The 15,000-nt window shown below is 31.8% G+C and overlaps 3 protein-coding genes across 4 annotated transcripts in view; 2 read left to right on the top strand and 1 right to left on the bottom strand.

The window, feature by feature from the left end:
* Positions 1–5,949, top strand: part of LOC136851162 (FKBP-type peptidyl-prolyl cis-trans isomerase SlyD-like) — a 6,450-nt gene extending 501 nt beyond the window's left edge. The window contains exons 2-4 of one of the 2 annotated variants that reach the window (XM_067125119.1): positions 3,740–3,941; positions 5,130–5,165; positions 5,735–5,949. In XM_067125119.1, coding sequence (XP_066981220.1) covers positions 3,740–3,941; positions 5,130–5,165; positions 5,735–5,748 — 252 coding nt within the window. In that variant the 3' untranslated portion in view covers positions 5,749–5,949. Of the gene's footprint in view, positions 1–3,736; positions 3,942–5,129; positions 5,166–5,734 lie in introns of both variants that reach the window. The other variant, XM_067125118.1, reaches the window with a different exon arrangement.
* Positions 5,950–7,938: 1,989 nt separating this feature from the next.
* Positions 7,939–9,064, top strand: LOC136851036 (uncharacterized). The gene is made up of 3 exons (XM_067125006.1): positions 7,939–7,974; positions 8,006–8,294; positions 9,048–9,064. The coding sequence occupies exons 1-3, from the start codon at positions 7,939–7,941 to the stop codon at positions 9,062–9,064; spliced, it is 342 nt and encodes a 113-aa protein (XP_066981107.1).
* A 434-nt stretch (positions 9,065–9,498) lies between these two features.
* LOC136851354 (pirin-like) overlaps positions 9,499–15,000 on the bottom strand; it is a 14,362-nt gene continuing 8,860 nt past the window's right edge. Inside the window, 4 exon segments of the mRNA XM_067125407.1 lie at positions 9,499–10,282; positions 13,333–13,449; positions 14,818–14,909; positions 14,911–14,974. Of these exon segments, the coding sequence (XP_066981508.1) occupies positions 10,119–10,282; positions 13,333–13,449; positions 14,818–14,909; positions 14,911–14,974 (437 nt within the window). The 3' untranslated portion in view covers positions 9,499–10,118.

Here is a 15,000-nt window from a genome sequence, read left to right as displayed (position 1 = left end):
CAGATTTGAGAAAAAAAGTATTTATCCAGTTTTTGAAATTTAACACCTGTATAGTTTATCGATATATATATATATATATATATATATATATATATATATATATATATATATATATATATATATATATATGTGTGTGTGTGTGTGTGTGTGTGTGTATACACAAATAACACCTGTATTATTCAACACTTGTACAGTTAACACTCTGTATAGTTTATTGATATATATATATATATATATATATATATATATATATATATATATATATATATATATATATATATGTATATACATATACACACATAACACCTGTATTGTTTAACACCTGTACAGTTAACACCTGTATAGTTTATCGATATTAGCTTGTTTTATAAGACACCTTAATAAATTTTAAATGTTACACAAATAATCTTAAAAGCCAAAGAGAGTGATGCATATATTAGCAAATATTTTCTGGGATGCGATCGCTAGCCCCATGCCCTTCCCTTCAGTATATATATTCAAGGGGCTTATGTACCGGTTGTGTCTGAGATTTCGTGAAGGTCACACATCTAAGTACTGATCATACCCACCGTTATTCAATTTATCTGACAGCGAATACATTATGTATACAAACAAAGCTGTACTTATACTATATATATATATATATATATATATATATATATATATATATATATATATATATATATATATATATATATATATATATATATATATATACATATATTATGTATTATATATATATGAATATTATATATACATTATATATATATATAATGTATATATAATAATAATATATAATAATAAAATGGCTGTTGAATTACTGTGATTTTAGACTTTTAATTTCTACCCTTTTTGACAACAAACATTTTCTATTTGTATCTCTGTATTTCAAGATTTTTTTGCGTGTTTAGGTTATTATGTCTTGTAGTATGTAATTGTTTTTTTTTTACTTTATAACTTCATTAATTTTAAATGCAACATATATGCTATTATGGATTACCCGAGACGGAGGACTGTAAATCCCCGAAATTAGTCACAACTAATAAAGATGTTCTTCATTCAAGCCCTGGTTTTAATATTTATTATTATTAATATATATATATATATATATATATATATATATATATACATATATATATATATATATATATATATATATATATATATATATATATATATATATATATATAGGATAAACACAGCTTTGCTCATATACATAATGTGTTCTAAACTGTACCTAAGTTGAATAACGGTGGATCTGATCAGTACTTAGGTATGTGACCTTCACGAAACCTCAGACACACCCCTGAATATATGTACTGTAGGGAAGGGCATGGGGTTAGCGATCGCATCCCAGAAAATATTTGCTAATATATGTGATCACTCTCTTTGGCTTTTAAGATTATTTGTGTAACATTTAAAATTTATTAAACTGTCTTATGAAACAAGTTAATATCGATAAACTATACAGGTGTTAAACTATGCAGGTGTTAAAGAATGCAGATGTTAAACTATACAGGTGTTAAATATATATGCATATGTATTTATATACATATACAGTATATATGTGTGTATATATATATATATATATATATATATATATATATATATATATATATATATATATATATATATATATATATATATATATATATATATATATATATACATATACATATTCTTTCACGCACAAATTCCTCTTTTGTTAATTCCATCACTGCAAATCCCTCACTAACCTTGTCCTGGTTAATGGATGAACTTGTTTAAAACCTATTTCAATCCGAGATATACTTTCCAAATCGATTATTTCGGCAAAATCATGAAAAAATCGATCCTTCGTGTTTGTCTTCGTGACACGTCAACACTGGACATCAGGATTTCTCTCACGTTCACTGACGGATCCTTTGTAAATACCATTGTTAAGTTCATGATTTTCGTTTGTCTATCAACTTTTAGTGAAAAGATTTAAAAATACCTTTATCACGCACATGACGTCACATGTGGCAGTCTTTAGTCTTTTTTCAATCTTTTTCTCTCAATAAGAACCAACACCAATTTTCACTGTCTTATAGCGGTTAGTGGTAACATTTCGTCACTCAGTTCATGAAGAGCAAAAGAGTATTCTTTTTCCTCTACATTTGGTAATGTTTAACAGACTATTCACCTGATCATTCATTTTATCTTAAAAATACATTTTCTCAACCTTGAGCCAATTTGTTGCAGGTAACTGATATTCCCATTATGGAAAACAGCAGTACTTTTTAGTTTTCTATAAAAGAAAACTAACGAGACGGCTATTTGTCTGTCCGTCAGCACTTTTTCTGTCCGCCCTCAGATCTTAAAACTACTGAGGCTAGAGGGCTGCAAATTGGAATGTTGATCATCCACTCTCCAATCATCAAACATACTAAATTGCAGCCATCTAGCCTCGGTAGGTTTTATTTCATTTAAGGTTAAAGTTAGCCATGATCGTGAGTCTGTCACCGCTGTAGGTGCCAACAATACAGGCCACCACCGGGCCTTGGCTGAAAGTTTCATGGGCCGCAGCTGAGGGTTTCATATGGGCTGTGGCTGAGAGTTTCGTACAGCATTATACACTGTAAAGAAAACTCGATTGCGCCGAAGAAACTTCGAGGCATTTTTTTTACTTATCTTTTTTTCTAGAAATTGCAATACATGATCATACATTTAATAAGAAACGGTTCCTTTTATCACAGCCTTTCGCAGAGCAGGAACAACAACAGACGCTGTTTCATGGGAAACAACAATACTTATTAAATCTGCTTACCATGGCAACAACAGATCACCATTTTATAGGGGACAATAATACTTATTTACTTACTGTCATTTCTCCATTTACAATAGTTCCCCAGCTTCATAGGAAGCTGGCGATCTGTTAATGATAGAGTAATAACAAAAGATAAGTAGGTATTGTTGATTCAATTAAAATGGTGCTCTGTTAACGCCAAGGTGAATATATCAAATGACCGTTGTTGTCTCCCATGAAATAGGCATTGTTGTTGTTCCTACAATGCTGTTCCTCTTCGGTGAAAGGCTGGGATGAAAGGCATTATACCATATAAACTGTATAACCATAAGTTGCAATTACTTGAGAAAAGATAACAGAAAAATTGTTTCAAAGTGGGAATGCTCAATTACCTGCAACTAATTAGCTCAGGGTTGAGAAAATAGTGTTGTTTCATCGTATGTCTAGAATAGGATGGAGTATAGAATTTAGGCCAAAGGGCAAGTTCTGGGACCTATGAGTATCGTATCTCTAGACATGATTTATCTTTCATTTTGGCGAGAAACAATACTCTGTTTTTCTTTTACTTTTCCAGAATAGAATAGAATAGAATAGAATATAGAATGTAGACCAAAGGCCAAGCGCTGGGACCTATGAGGTCATTCAGCGCTGAGAGAGAAATTGACAGTAAGCAGGTCTGAAAGGTGTAACAGCAGGAAAACCTGGCAGTTGCACCATAAAAAAATTGTTAGGAGAGTGTGGAAAGTCAGATGGAAGAAAGAGAATATGAACGGAGGTACAGTAAAAGGAATGAAAGAGGTTGCAGCTAGGGGCCTAAGGAAGGCATTAACGGGGCCCCCCCCCACAACCCCTTTGCCTGGAAAACTTGAAAACTTAAAAAAAAAGGAAAAAAAAAGGGACAACCAGTTCGTCAAAACAGGGACGATTTGGCGAGAAACAATACTCGGTATTTTCTTGTACCTTTTCCAGCAGATCCTTCACCTCGCGACCGCCCTTCTGCTCCTGACGGGCGCCCACGCCGCCGCCATATCGGTAGCCGACGCCTTCGCGGTCCCGGAGCCTTGTCATCACGGATGTCATCACCACGGGCATCACCACCATCACCATCACGGTCATCATCACCACGGGCATCACCACGGTGGTTTTGGGGGATATGGCGGTGGTGGATACATAAGTAAGTTATGTGTTCTATGTAATCGTTCAATAAGCCTTTAAAGGGAGTTTTATCACTGCTTGTAATATTTGAAGAAAATCTTTATCTCACTTCCATTTGTCCAGAAACTGTAGTTAATCTGTGCTATTATTATTATTATTATTATTATTATTATTATTATTATTATTATTATTATTATTATTATTATTATTATTATTATTATTATTATTATTTAAAGAAAATACTTATTTAATTTTCTGGCGTCCAGAATTTCAGTTATTCAGCGTTATTATTATTATTATTATTATTATTATTATTATTATTATTATTATTATTATTATTATTTAAAGATAATATTTATCTAATATTGTAGCGTCCAGACACCCACTTATTCCGTGCTGTTATTATTATTATTATTATTATTATTATTATTATTATTATTATTATTATTATTATTATTATCATCTAAAGACAGTATTTATCTAATTTTCTAGCGTCCAAACACTCCACTTATTCTGTGCTATTATTATTATTATTATTATTATTATTATTATTATTATTATTATTATTATTATTTAAAGAAAATATTTATTTAATTTTCTATGTCCAAAAACTTCAGTTATTCAACGTTATTATTATTATTATTATTATTATTATTATTATTATTATTATTATTATTATTATTATTATTATTATTATTATTATTAAAAATAAAAATTATCTCAATTTCTACCGTCCAGAAACTTCAGTTATTCTGTAACATTATTATTATTATTATTATTATTATTATTATTATTATTATTATTATTATTATTATTATTATTTTGATAATGACGGTAAATATCCACAGACTACATCACTGATGCTTCTATCTCACTTCTAATTGGTTATCGTAGTTAAACTGTAAACTCTGACTGGTGGTGCGCAGCGCGTGCTTCCGCCAATCACGAGTAGCTTCCTTGATATCGGCTGCGGATATTTACCGTCAGCTCTAAAAAAACAGTAGAAACTTGCTGACGATAATGACAATTTAGAGTATTTTTATCACAAGTTCCCTTCTCAGATAATGTATTTAAGTATAAATGAAAAGCCTATGGCTACCTGTATCTATTCTGCCGAAGAATTATTCAGATAGAAAACACTCTTCTATTTGTAAATAAAATAAATGAAGAAATCTCTTGTATATACATTTTTAATATTTTCTTTCAGTTGGTGGTGCTGTTGGCGGATATGGAGGATATGGAGGTAATAAGATATTATTCCTCTGGTTTTCATGTTGATGGTCTTATTTTCTTTTATTATTTCCAGCTGAATGGAAATATCGGTGAATGTTCTTCCCTGACCTCTTTTCTTTCTTTTCTATAGTTTATCTTATTTTCTGGTACTCAGCAAATCAAATCAGTTAATTAAAGCACTCTTTATTCTTCCAATCTGTAGACTAATAATATATATATATATATATATATATATATATATATATATATATATATATATATATATATATATGTATTATATACACGATATATATATACATATATATATATATATATATATATATATATATATATATATATATATATATATATATATATATATATATCAGTATATATATTCAGTATATGTATATATGTATATATATATGTATATATATATATATATATATGTACATATGTATGTATGTATATTATACGATTGTACCCAAAAGTTTAATGCTAAGAAATATCCAATCCTTTCCTGATAAGTAGATATGCTAATACTTGTAAAGATTAAATGTCAATGAAAATTGTATTTTTGACTTTTTTTTTTTCTTTCAGGTTATTATGGGTGATGTCATGTCTGAAGAACGCTTCAGATGTCTCTGAAAAATTTTTGTGTTATTTATAAAAAAAGAGATGAGATAGATAAAAAATAAAAAAAATCAAACATGGTTCTTCTTAAAACTAATGAAAATATTATCGCAAGAAATTGCCTTACGAAAACAATAAACGGTGTAATATTTACAATCGGTTTTAATAAATCTAAAAATACCGATCCTTGTTTCATTCTTGTCATAAAAAGTAAGGGCAGAGAGAGCAGAGAGAGAGAGAGAGAGAGAGAGAGGAGAGAGAGAGGGGGGGCTGGTTGTTGTTTCACAGCTGACCCAATAATTGAATTTAGTGTCATGGAAAAGTATTTTCGAAAAGATTACTTACTGGAGAAATAACAGAAAATGTGTGTGTGTGTGTGTGTGTGTGTGTGTGAGAGAGAGAGAGAGAGAGAGAGAGAGGGAAGAGAGAGAGAGAGGGGGTGTTTGTTGCTTCACAGCTGACCCAATAATTGAATTTAGTGTCATGGAAAATATTTTCGAAAAGATTACTTACATCGAGAAGAAATGTGTGAGAGAGTGAGAGAGAGAGAGAGAGAGAGAGAGAGAGAGAGAGAGAGAGAGAGAGAGAGAGAGTTTCATAGTAGATTCAGGGAATTTAGTGTCATGGAAAAATATTTTCACAAAGGTCACTTACTTGAGAAGAAATAATGAGAAAGAGAGAGAGAGAGAGAGAGAGAGAGAGAGAGAGAGAGAGAGAGAGAGAGAGAGAGAGTTTCATAGTAGATTCAGTGAATTTAGTGTCATGAAGCATATTTTTAAAGATTATTTACTGAGAGAAGTAATAAATGGCAGAGAAGAGAGAGAGAGAGAGAGAGAGAGAGAGAGAGAGAGAGAGAGAGAGAGAGAAGAAGAGAAGAAGAAGGGTGGTTACAGGCATGAATTTTTCTCTGAATCATGTCACTGAAACTCATTTTCCGAAAAGATTCTGAAGAAGATGAATCACTGCAAAATCTTTTAGAGAGAGAGAGGAGAGAGATCAACCAAGGAGAAACTTAAAAAGCAGAATCAGTGAATCCAGTATCTGGAACCGTAAATTGAAAAGATTCACCAAGTGAAAGGAAGGTCAGCAGGTCAGAGGAGATTCAAGATAAAAGACTGAGAGACAGAGAGAGAGAACTGAGTCAGCGAGGAGAAGAAGAAGAAGAAGAATCAGACATGAAGAAAAGGAATCGCTTGAGCATGAGTTTTTTTAGGCCATCTTTAAAGGATACTGGGTTTTATGAACTTTAAAGATGGATAGATAGATTAATTGATTGATTGGTGTTTTCTGCTTAGGAAAAACTTTGGAATATTTGAATGACCAAATTCACCAGGACTGGAAATAAATGGGATTGAGCTTCCCAGAGTGAAATAATATACCATATATATATGATTCAATATAAAAAGACCGGTGACAGGTGATAAAATGACATATATAAACCAGATATATGTATCGCATCAGACATTTATAAAATATATCGCTGGAGAAATTTATCTTATATAGTCCATCTATTTATATGATAGGTTTTACGTGAGCCTTATATATATAGATTGATATGATTTATCATTTTTATGCACAGGAAAGTCCATATGGAATTTTTATATAACACATATATATATGTAATATGTGTGTATGTATATATTATATATATATATATATATATATTTATATATATACTATATATATATATATATATATATATATATATATATATATATATGTATATAAATGTATATATACATATATAGCTTATTGTTAATAAAACACTTACAGTACTACAATTTGAAAGATACGGTATTTTGCTATTCCAGTTACCATAACATTGGAAAAATATCAAGAAGAAGAGAGAGAACTATTCGAAAACTCCACTGACACTTCTTGTGTTTTTATATTTCCAATTTCACTTATCAATTAAATAAAAGAAAATTTGTCGCAAAGCTTTTAAGGGCAATCAGAGGATTATTTTCTTGGGTAACAGTTTCATTCACTCTTCTGCCAGCCTTTGGAATTTTATTCAGGGTATAATCGCCACCCCGCCTCCGCCCCACCTTTACAGCAGGATATCCAGGAACATATACCTCCCCTATTTCCGGTGTTGAGACACCATAGCAACGCCACATTGGACAATCAAATCAATCAATCTGTTCTTCCCTTTCTGCTTTAGGGATAGAATGGCATTAGATCGGCCGTCCATCTTCACACTTGAGGTAATATAAACACTATCTCCTTCTCTTTCAGAAGTACTTGTTTGCCCTGACCTTCGCCATGGGTCTCTTGATGGCCTCCGGAAATGCTGGGTCATTTGGGTATGGAGGCAAAGGAGGAGGGTTTGGAGGAGGAGGTTACGGTGGAGGAGGATTTGGAGGCTACGGTGGAGGAGGATTTGGAGGTTACGGTGGAGGAGGAGGAGGGGGTTACGGTGGAGGAGGAGGAGGTTATGGTGGAGGAGGATTTGGAGGCTATGGTGGAGGAGGAGGAGGATTTGGAGGCTACGGCGGATTTGGAGGCGGGGCCTTTGGTGGACAAGGTGAGTTAGATCGGAAATCAGATGAGTTTTATTTTCAGACGCTGTAAATAATAATAATAATAATAATAATAATAATAATAATAATAATAATAATAATAATAACTTTGTCAAATCCATACTTTATAGATAATCATGGATGAACCTCTTGTGCAGGAAACTACTTCTAAAGATTAATAATGATTATGATAATGATTACGAGTTTTACCTTATTTTTGTAATATTTGGACTTTCAAATGAATACTAGACCATTGAACGCATAATAATACCAGTATTTATATTAATAATGAGTAAAAATAACATTTTAGTTTTCTGTAAAAGAAAACTATTGTGACGGATTTGTCTGTCCGTCGGCACTTTTTCTGTCTGCCCTCAGATCTTAAAAACTACAGAGGCTAGAGGGCTGCAAATTGGTATCTTGATCATCCACCCTCCAGTCATCAAACATACCAAATTGCAGCCCTCTAGCCTCAGTAGTTTTTATTTTATATAAGATTACAGTGAGCCATAGTCTTGCTTCTGGCAACGATATAGGATAGGCCACCACCGGGTCGTGGTTAAAGTTTCATGGGCCGTGGCTCATTTAGCATATAATATCCAGAATCATTCATTTAATATCCAGTAGTCAGTATCAGTTATTTAATATCTAATCTTTCTTGAACTCAAATTTTGGGCCAAAACCACTTATTTGTTTTAGATTTAAAAAATAAAGAACTTGTCCTTATTGAATAATGAATTTTTCTTTTTTATTTTCAGGGTTTTATGGAAAATAACTTTCGAGCAAGCTGCACAAATGATTCGTGACGGGGCGTAATATAAAAGTTTGTATATTTATTGAATGGATTTTTCAGATTGCTATTTATCATAAAATTCGTTCCCTTCCAACGAATAATCTGAGAGTAAAAATAAACATACAGAAGAAATTTGAGCCGTTTGAATACCCTAAGTGAGGAATCGTTAGTATATAAAATTGAAAAGAACTTCATAGATAATCTTTGAAATTCTGAAAAGACTTCCTTCTTCTGTTAAGGGCACCGAGACTGGCAAAGTAGCCAAGAATGCAGTAACACGGTTGAGCGTTTGGAGTTCCAAACTTTAGATATGAAACGAAGAATAAACTGATGGAATCTTGTGATCTCTTGATAATGTTTTGTCGAGAGCCTCACTCATTTCAAAATAGAGGTTGTACTCTTGTAATCACAGATGATTCACTTGTAGTGTGTGCGTGTGTGTGTGTGTTTATTGCATCAATAAAATACAAAAGTACAAAACGTCAAACTTATCTGTAATAGAACTATAACAGAGCTTAATTCATATAACACCCTTGCGATCCAATAACTATGAAAGTGATCACGTACATGTGCCGGTGATCTTTGAACTCTAAGTTGGAAAACGGAAACCACTGGAGAAGAAGAAGAAGAAGAAGAAGAAGAAGAAGAAGAAGAAGAAGAAGAAGAAGAAGAAGAAGTGAAAAGAGAGAACCAAAAATAAACAAAAAAATTTCAGCTTGGCCCAGCAAAACCTTTCACTATCATTAGGGTAATAGGTAACTGGACACTAACACCTTTTTATATACTGTACACCTGCAATTAGCTGCAGTTAGCTGCAACGAGGGAAATAAACACTTCCTGCAACTAAAAAAAATAATTTCTCAGATGGCTGCTACACGTCTGCAACCAACTGCAGTCAGCTGCAACGCGGGAAATAAACACTTCCTGCAACTAAAAAAATACTTTCTCAGATGGCTGGTACACATCTGCAACCAACTACAGTCAGCTTCAACGAAGGAATTATTTCCTGCAACTAAAAAAATACCCTCTGCAACAACTAGCGCCTAACGTTGCAGAGACCAACTGGAGATGGCTTCGTGGGCGGGTATCTCTCGAAGCCGTTCTGTCTCAGGTGGTAGTCCTGAAAGGCTTGCTGGATCTCCTCTTGGGTGTTCATGACGAAAGGCCCCTGCTGGATGACTGGTTCGCCTATGGGCTGGCCTGGAAAGATGGTTTTTTACAATTTTTTTTCTCTTGTTAGAATTAATGGTCGTGTACATAACAATGTACAGGCTAAAAAAGCAATCAGAACTATTTTATTATTATTATTATTATTATTATTATTATTATTATTATTATTATTTATTATTATTTATTATTATTATTATTATGTGTTACTAAATTATTACTATATTAAGAGATAGTATATATGTAAGCATAAATTTATATATATATTATATATGTATATATATATATATATATATATATACATATATATATATATATATTATTATTATTATTATTATTATTATTATTATCATTATTATTATTATTGTTATTATTATTATTATTATTATTATTATTATTATTACTATTGTTATTATTATTATTATAATTACTATTATCATTATTGTTATCATCACCATTATTATTATTATTATTATTATTATTATTATTATTATTATTATTATTATTATTATTACTTATTATTATTGCCCCATAGGAGGTACTGCTGCCAGTGCACCTTACTCAGTACACTCGTGCAGGCATTACTTGCTTCTTTGCAGCGTTCCTTCGTCTCTAGCTACACCCTCTTTTCATTCCCTTTTACTGTACCTCCACCTCAGCCTCTTTCTTCCATGTTGCTATCCACTCTCCTCAACAATTGTTTCTATAGTGCAACTGCTTGGAGGTTTTCCTCCTGTTACACTCTTTCAAACCTTTCTACTCTCAGTTTCCCTTTCAGCCCTGAATGTCCTCGTAGGTCCCAGCGCTTGGTCTTTGGCCTGAATTCTATAGTCCATTCCATTCCATTATTATTATTATTATATTATTATTATTATTATTAGTATTATTTTTATTATTATTATTATTATAAAGCTTACAATCAAGGAGTCACTAAAATGGTGAAGAAATCCACAATGATGTTTAGTGTAAAAATATATATATATATATATATATATATATATATATATATATATATATATATATATATATATATATATATATATATATATATATATATATATATATATATATATAGTTATATATAATTTTTTAGATTCTCCTCAGTCTGACTAAAACAGTCTATTGTCAAGTCAGGCTAACAAGGAGAATCGAGCAGGTTCTCGAAGGCCTGTTTTATATATATGTTTTTGACATATTTATTACTAACTCATTGTCAGGATTTCTTCGCCATTTTAGTTACTTATGCGATCATGAGCTTTTAAAGTAAAAGAATACACAATAATAATAATAATAATAATAATAATAATAATAATAATAATAACAAGAGGCATGATCTGCAGCAAAGCCTCCACTGAGCCTGTGCAAGAAACACCAGCTAGCTTGCAGTAATAAGTGGTACGAACACCAACCTGAGGGAGTGATAGAAAACGATCAGCAAAGATCCCCTGGGACTATGGTATCAGAAACAGATAGGGGTGATACGTGCCAATAGACCAGACGTGACGTTGACTGACAAAATCAAGAAGAACGTTTCATCATTGATGTCGCAATACCTACGGGACACCAGAGTAGATGCGAAATAAAGAGAGAAAATTCGATAAGTATCAAGACCTGAAAATCGAAATAAGAAGGATATGGAATATGCCCGTGGAAATTAAACCCATAATCATAGGAACACCATGGCGGATCCCGAAGATCGTTGAAAATGAATCTGAAAACCAGACGAAGTAGCTCCAGGACTCATGCAAACAGTGTGCTACCAGAAACAGCGCACATAGTGAGAAAAGTGATGGACTCCAAGCCAGGCAGGATGCAACCTGAACCCCACATTATAAAAACCACCCAGTCGAATAGGATGACTGTGATAGACACTCTAAAATAATAATAATAATAATATATTTATACTGACATCATAGTCGATTTCTTCACCATTATTATTATTATTATTATTATTATTATTATTATTATTATTATTATTATTATTATTATTACTCAGTTTGAGCATTCAGTTCTAGAACGAGCCAAAAATAGGAACCTAACTTGCCAAGCAATCTTCAGATCACTAATGTCCATGCAAATTAAAAAAGTATAACGAAGAGAAGTAGCCTAAAGTATACATAAATATACACAAGTATAAAACAAAAGGATTTTTACACATGAATTTTGTTGATTAAAAATAGAAAAAAACTCTAGAGCAACGGAACATGGCAGCTTGGCAACAGAAGGATACCACTTGGAAAATACTGGAATTTTTATTAGTTATTATCAATATTTATGTTTGATTTTTCCTGTCATTTAGGGTGCGAAAGCATTCAGAAAACAAATATGATCGAGTGAGTGCGTCCTGTAAAATTTCTCATGGGCATTTTGTTTTTTTTTTTATAGCCTAAACGGGCTATTTCTAGTGTTAATAACCACAGCTACTGCGACGCCAGTTTATCATCAGTTTATGACCTCTTGGTCTATAGCTGCAGACTCTTAGAAAATACTCCCTTTAACAAACAAAGGTTTCAGAAAGCAAACAGATTAGTAAAGAACCTTGTTAACGAACACATTCTAGGAAAGACTGGATTGAAATTTAAATTTTGGCCAAAGGCCAAGCGTTGTGATCTATGAGGTCATTCAGCACTGAGTATGATGTTGAATCTATTGTTAGGAGAGGGTGTAAAGTAAAATGGAAGAAAGGGAGTATAAACAGGGGTACAGTAAAAGGAATAAAAGGGGTTGCAGCTAGGGACCGAAAGGACGCTGCAAAGAACCTTCAATAATGCCTACAGTGCACCGCGTAAGGTGCACTGATGGCACTAACCCCCTTTCAGGGATTCTAAGAAACAGACTTATTGATATTAGTGTATATTCTTGAAAGCGGACTCCGTAAAAAACATATTTATCAGAAAATATACTTTTAACATATCTTAAACACAGAAGCTCAGAAAAAACTCTTCTTAGCAAACAGGCATTTAAGAAAATACTTTTGAATCGAATGTTCGAACATAAATAAGATTTTTAAACACAGACGCTTAAAAAAAATCTTCTTCGTAAATAGAAATTTAAGAAAATACTTTTGAATAGAATGTTCTTACCAGCGATAAGAACGAAGTTAGCTTTTTCGTCCGAGGTGTTGATCATATTGACGGCACTTCCGTTGCTCAGAACCAGGGTATGGTGTGGCCCGCTCTCGACTAAGTTGTCGTAATCACTTAACGAGAGAGATTATATATGTATATATACATATATATAAATATATATATATATATATATATATATATATATATATATATATATATATATATATATACATATACATACATACATGCACGTGTATATATGTACAAGATATATAATATATATATATATATATATTATATATATATATATGTATATATATATATATATATATATATATATATATATATATATATGGAGAGAGAGAGAGAGAGAGAGAGAGAGAGAGAGAGAGAGAGAGAGAGAGAGAGAGAGAGAGAGATTGGATTTTGTCTACTAAAACTGGCTTCACAATACCTAGGTTTTTGACCCAGAGAGAGAGAGAGAGAGAGAGAGAGAGAGAGAGAGAGAGAGATTGACTGATTTATGTTCTACTAAAACTGGCTTCACAATACCTAGGTTTTGACGCCGAGAGAGAGAGAGAGAGAGAGAGAGAGAGAGAGAGAGAGAGAGAGGAGAGAGAGAGAGAGAGAGAGAGAGAGAGAGAGAGATCATAATTCAAAGGGGTTAATGTCAACTGAAAAATTTCGTTCATATCATAAATGGTGCGTTTTAATACAGCAATCATGAATATTATTAGCTTGGAATTTAGAAAGTTGAAAAAGTGAGAGGTTAGAGCTGAATTTAGATATATTTTTCTAAATTTATTATTATTGTCAAGACAGACATCGTTATCATATATGAAAAATTTAGTTGTGAATGATTAGTTTTTAAAATGCCATGATAGAAATTTGTACAAAAGTTTTAAACAGATATTATAAATAATTTTTTAGATGAGTTATTATCACAAAGGCAAACGAAAACACTAAACCACTAATTTTAAGCTGAACTTCTTTTGTAATAGAATAATCATTACTAGGCCAAAATTACCTTAACAACAACTTAAATTTATGCACAAATTTCCTGTATTTATATAAAAGCATTATCCACTTGTAAATGAAAATAACTAAACAAGTTATGGCATAAGGAAAAACATATACTTTTTTAACATATTACATGGAATAAATATATCTAAATTAAAAACAAAAATCAGCACGATACAAAAAATATACTTTATTATTATTATTATTATTATTATTATTATTATTATTATTATTATTATTATTATTATTATTATTATTATATTGGTGAAGATGAACCCCTATTCATATGGAAATAACTATTTCACAGGGGCCACTGACTGAAATTCAAGGTTCCAAAGAATATGGAAGTACCACAAGGTAAGGTAAAGGAAAATACAGAAATACGACATATTAAATTAATTGTTTTTTAGAAAAAAACATGAGCCTTTCCCTCGAAATAGAATCAGAACGGCCAAAGAAAAAATAAAAAAAAACTCTTACCAACTCCGATGGTTCCTGACAAAATATATATGAAGGCGTTCCAGTCCATCGGCAAAGGTTGTGTGAATTTGCTCCTGGATCCATTTTTAAAGACTGGCACAGACGGGCGTGCGCGTGCGTATGGGAGAAATCACGTCCATGCAACTTCCGGCAATGACTTATGGGGTGAAAGAGAGAAAAAAA

This window comes from Macrobrachium rosenbergii, chromosome 23 (genome assembly GCF_040412425.1).
Source record: "Macrobrachium rosenbergii isolate ZJJX-2024 chromosome 23, ASM4041242v1, whole genome shotgun sequence".
Taxonomy (NCBI): Eukaryota; Metazoa; Arthropoda; class Malacostraca; order Decapoda; family Palaemonidae; genus Macrobrachium; species Macrobrachium rosenbergii.
The sequence above is the reverse complement of the archived record's forward strand: the minus strand, read 5'-3'. Positions and strand labels throughout refer to the sequence as shown.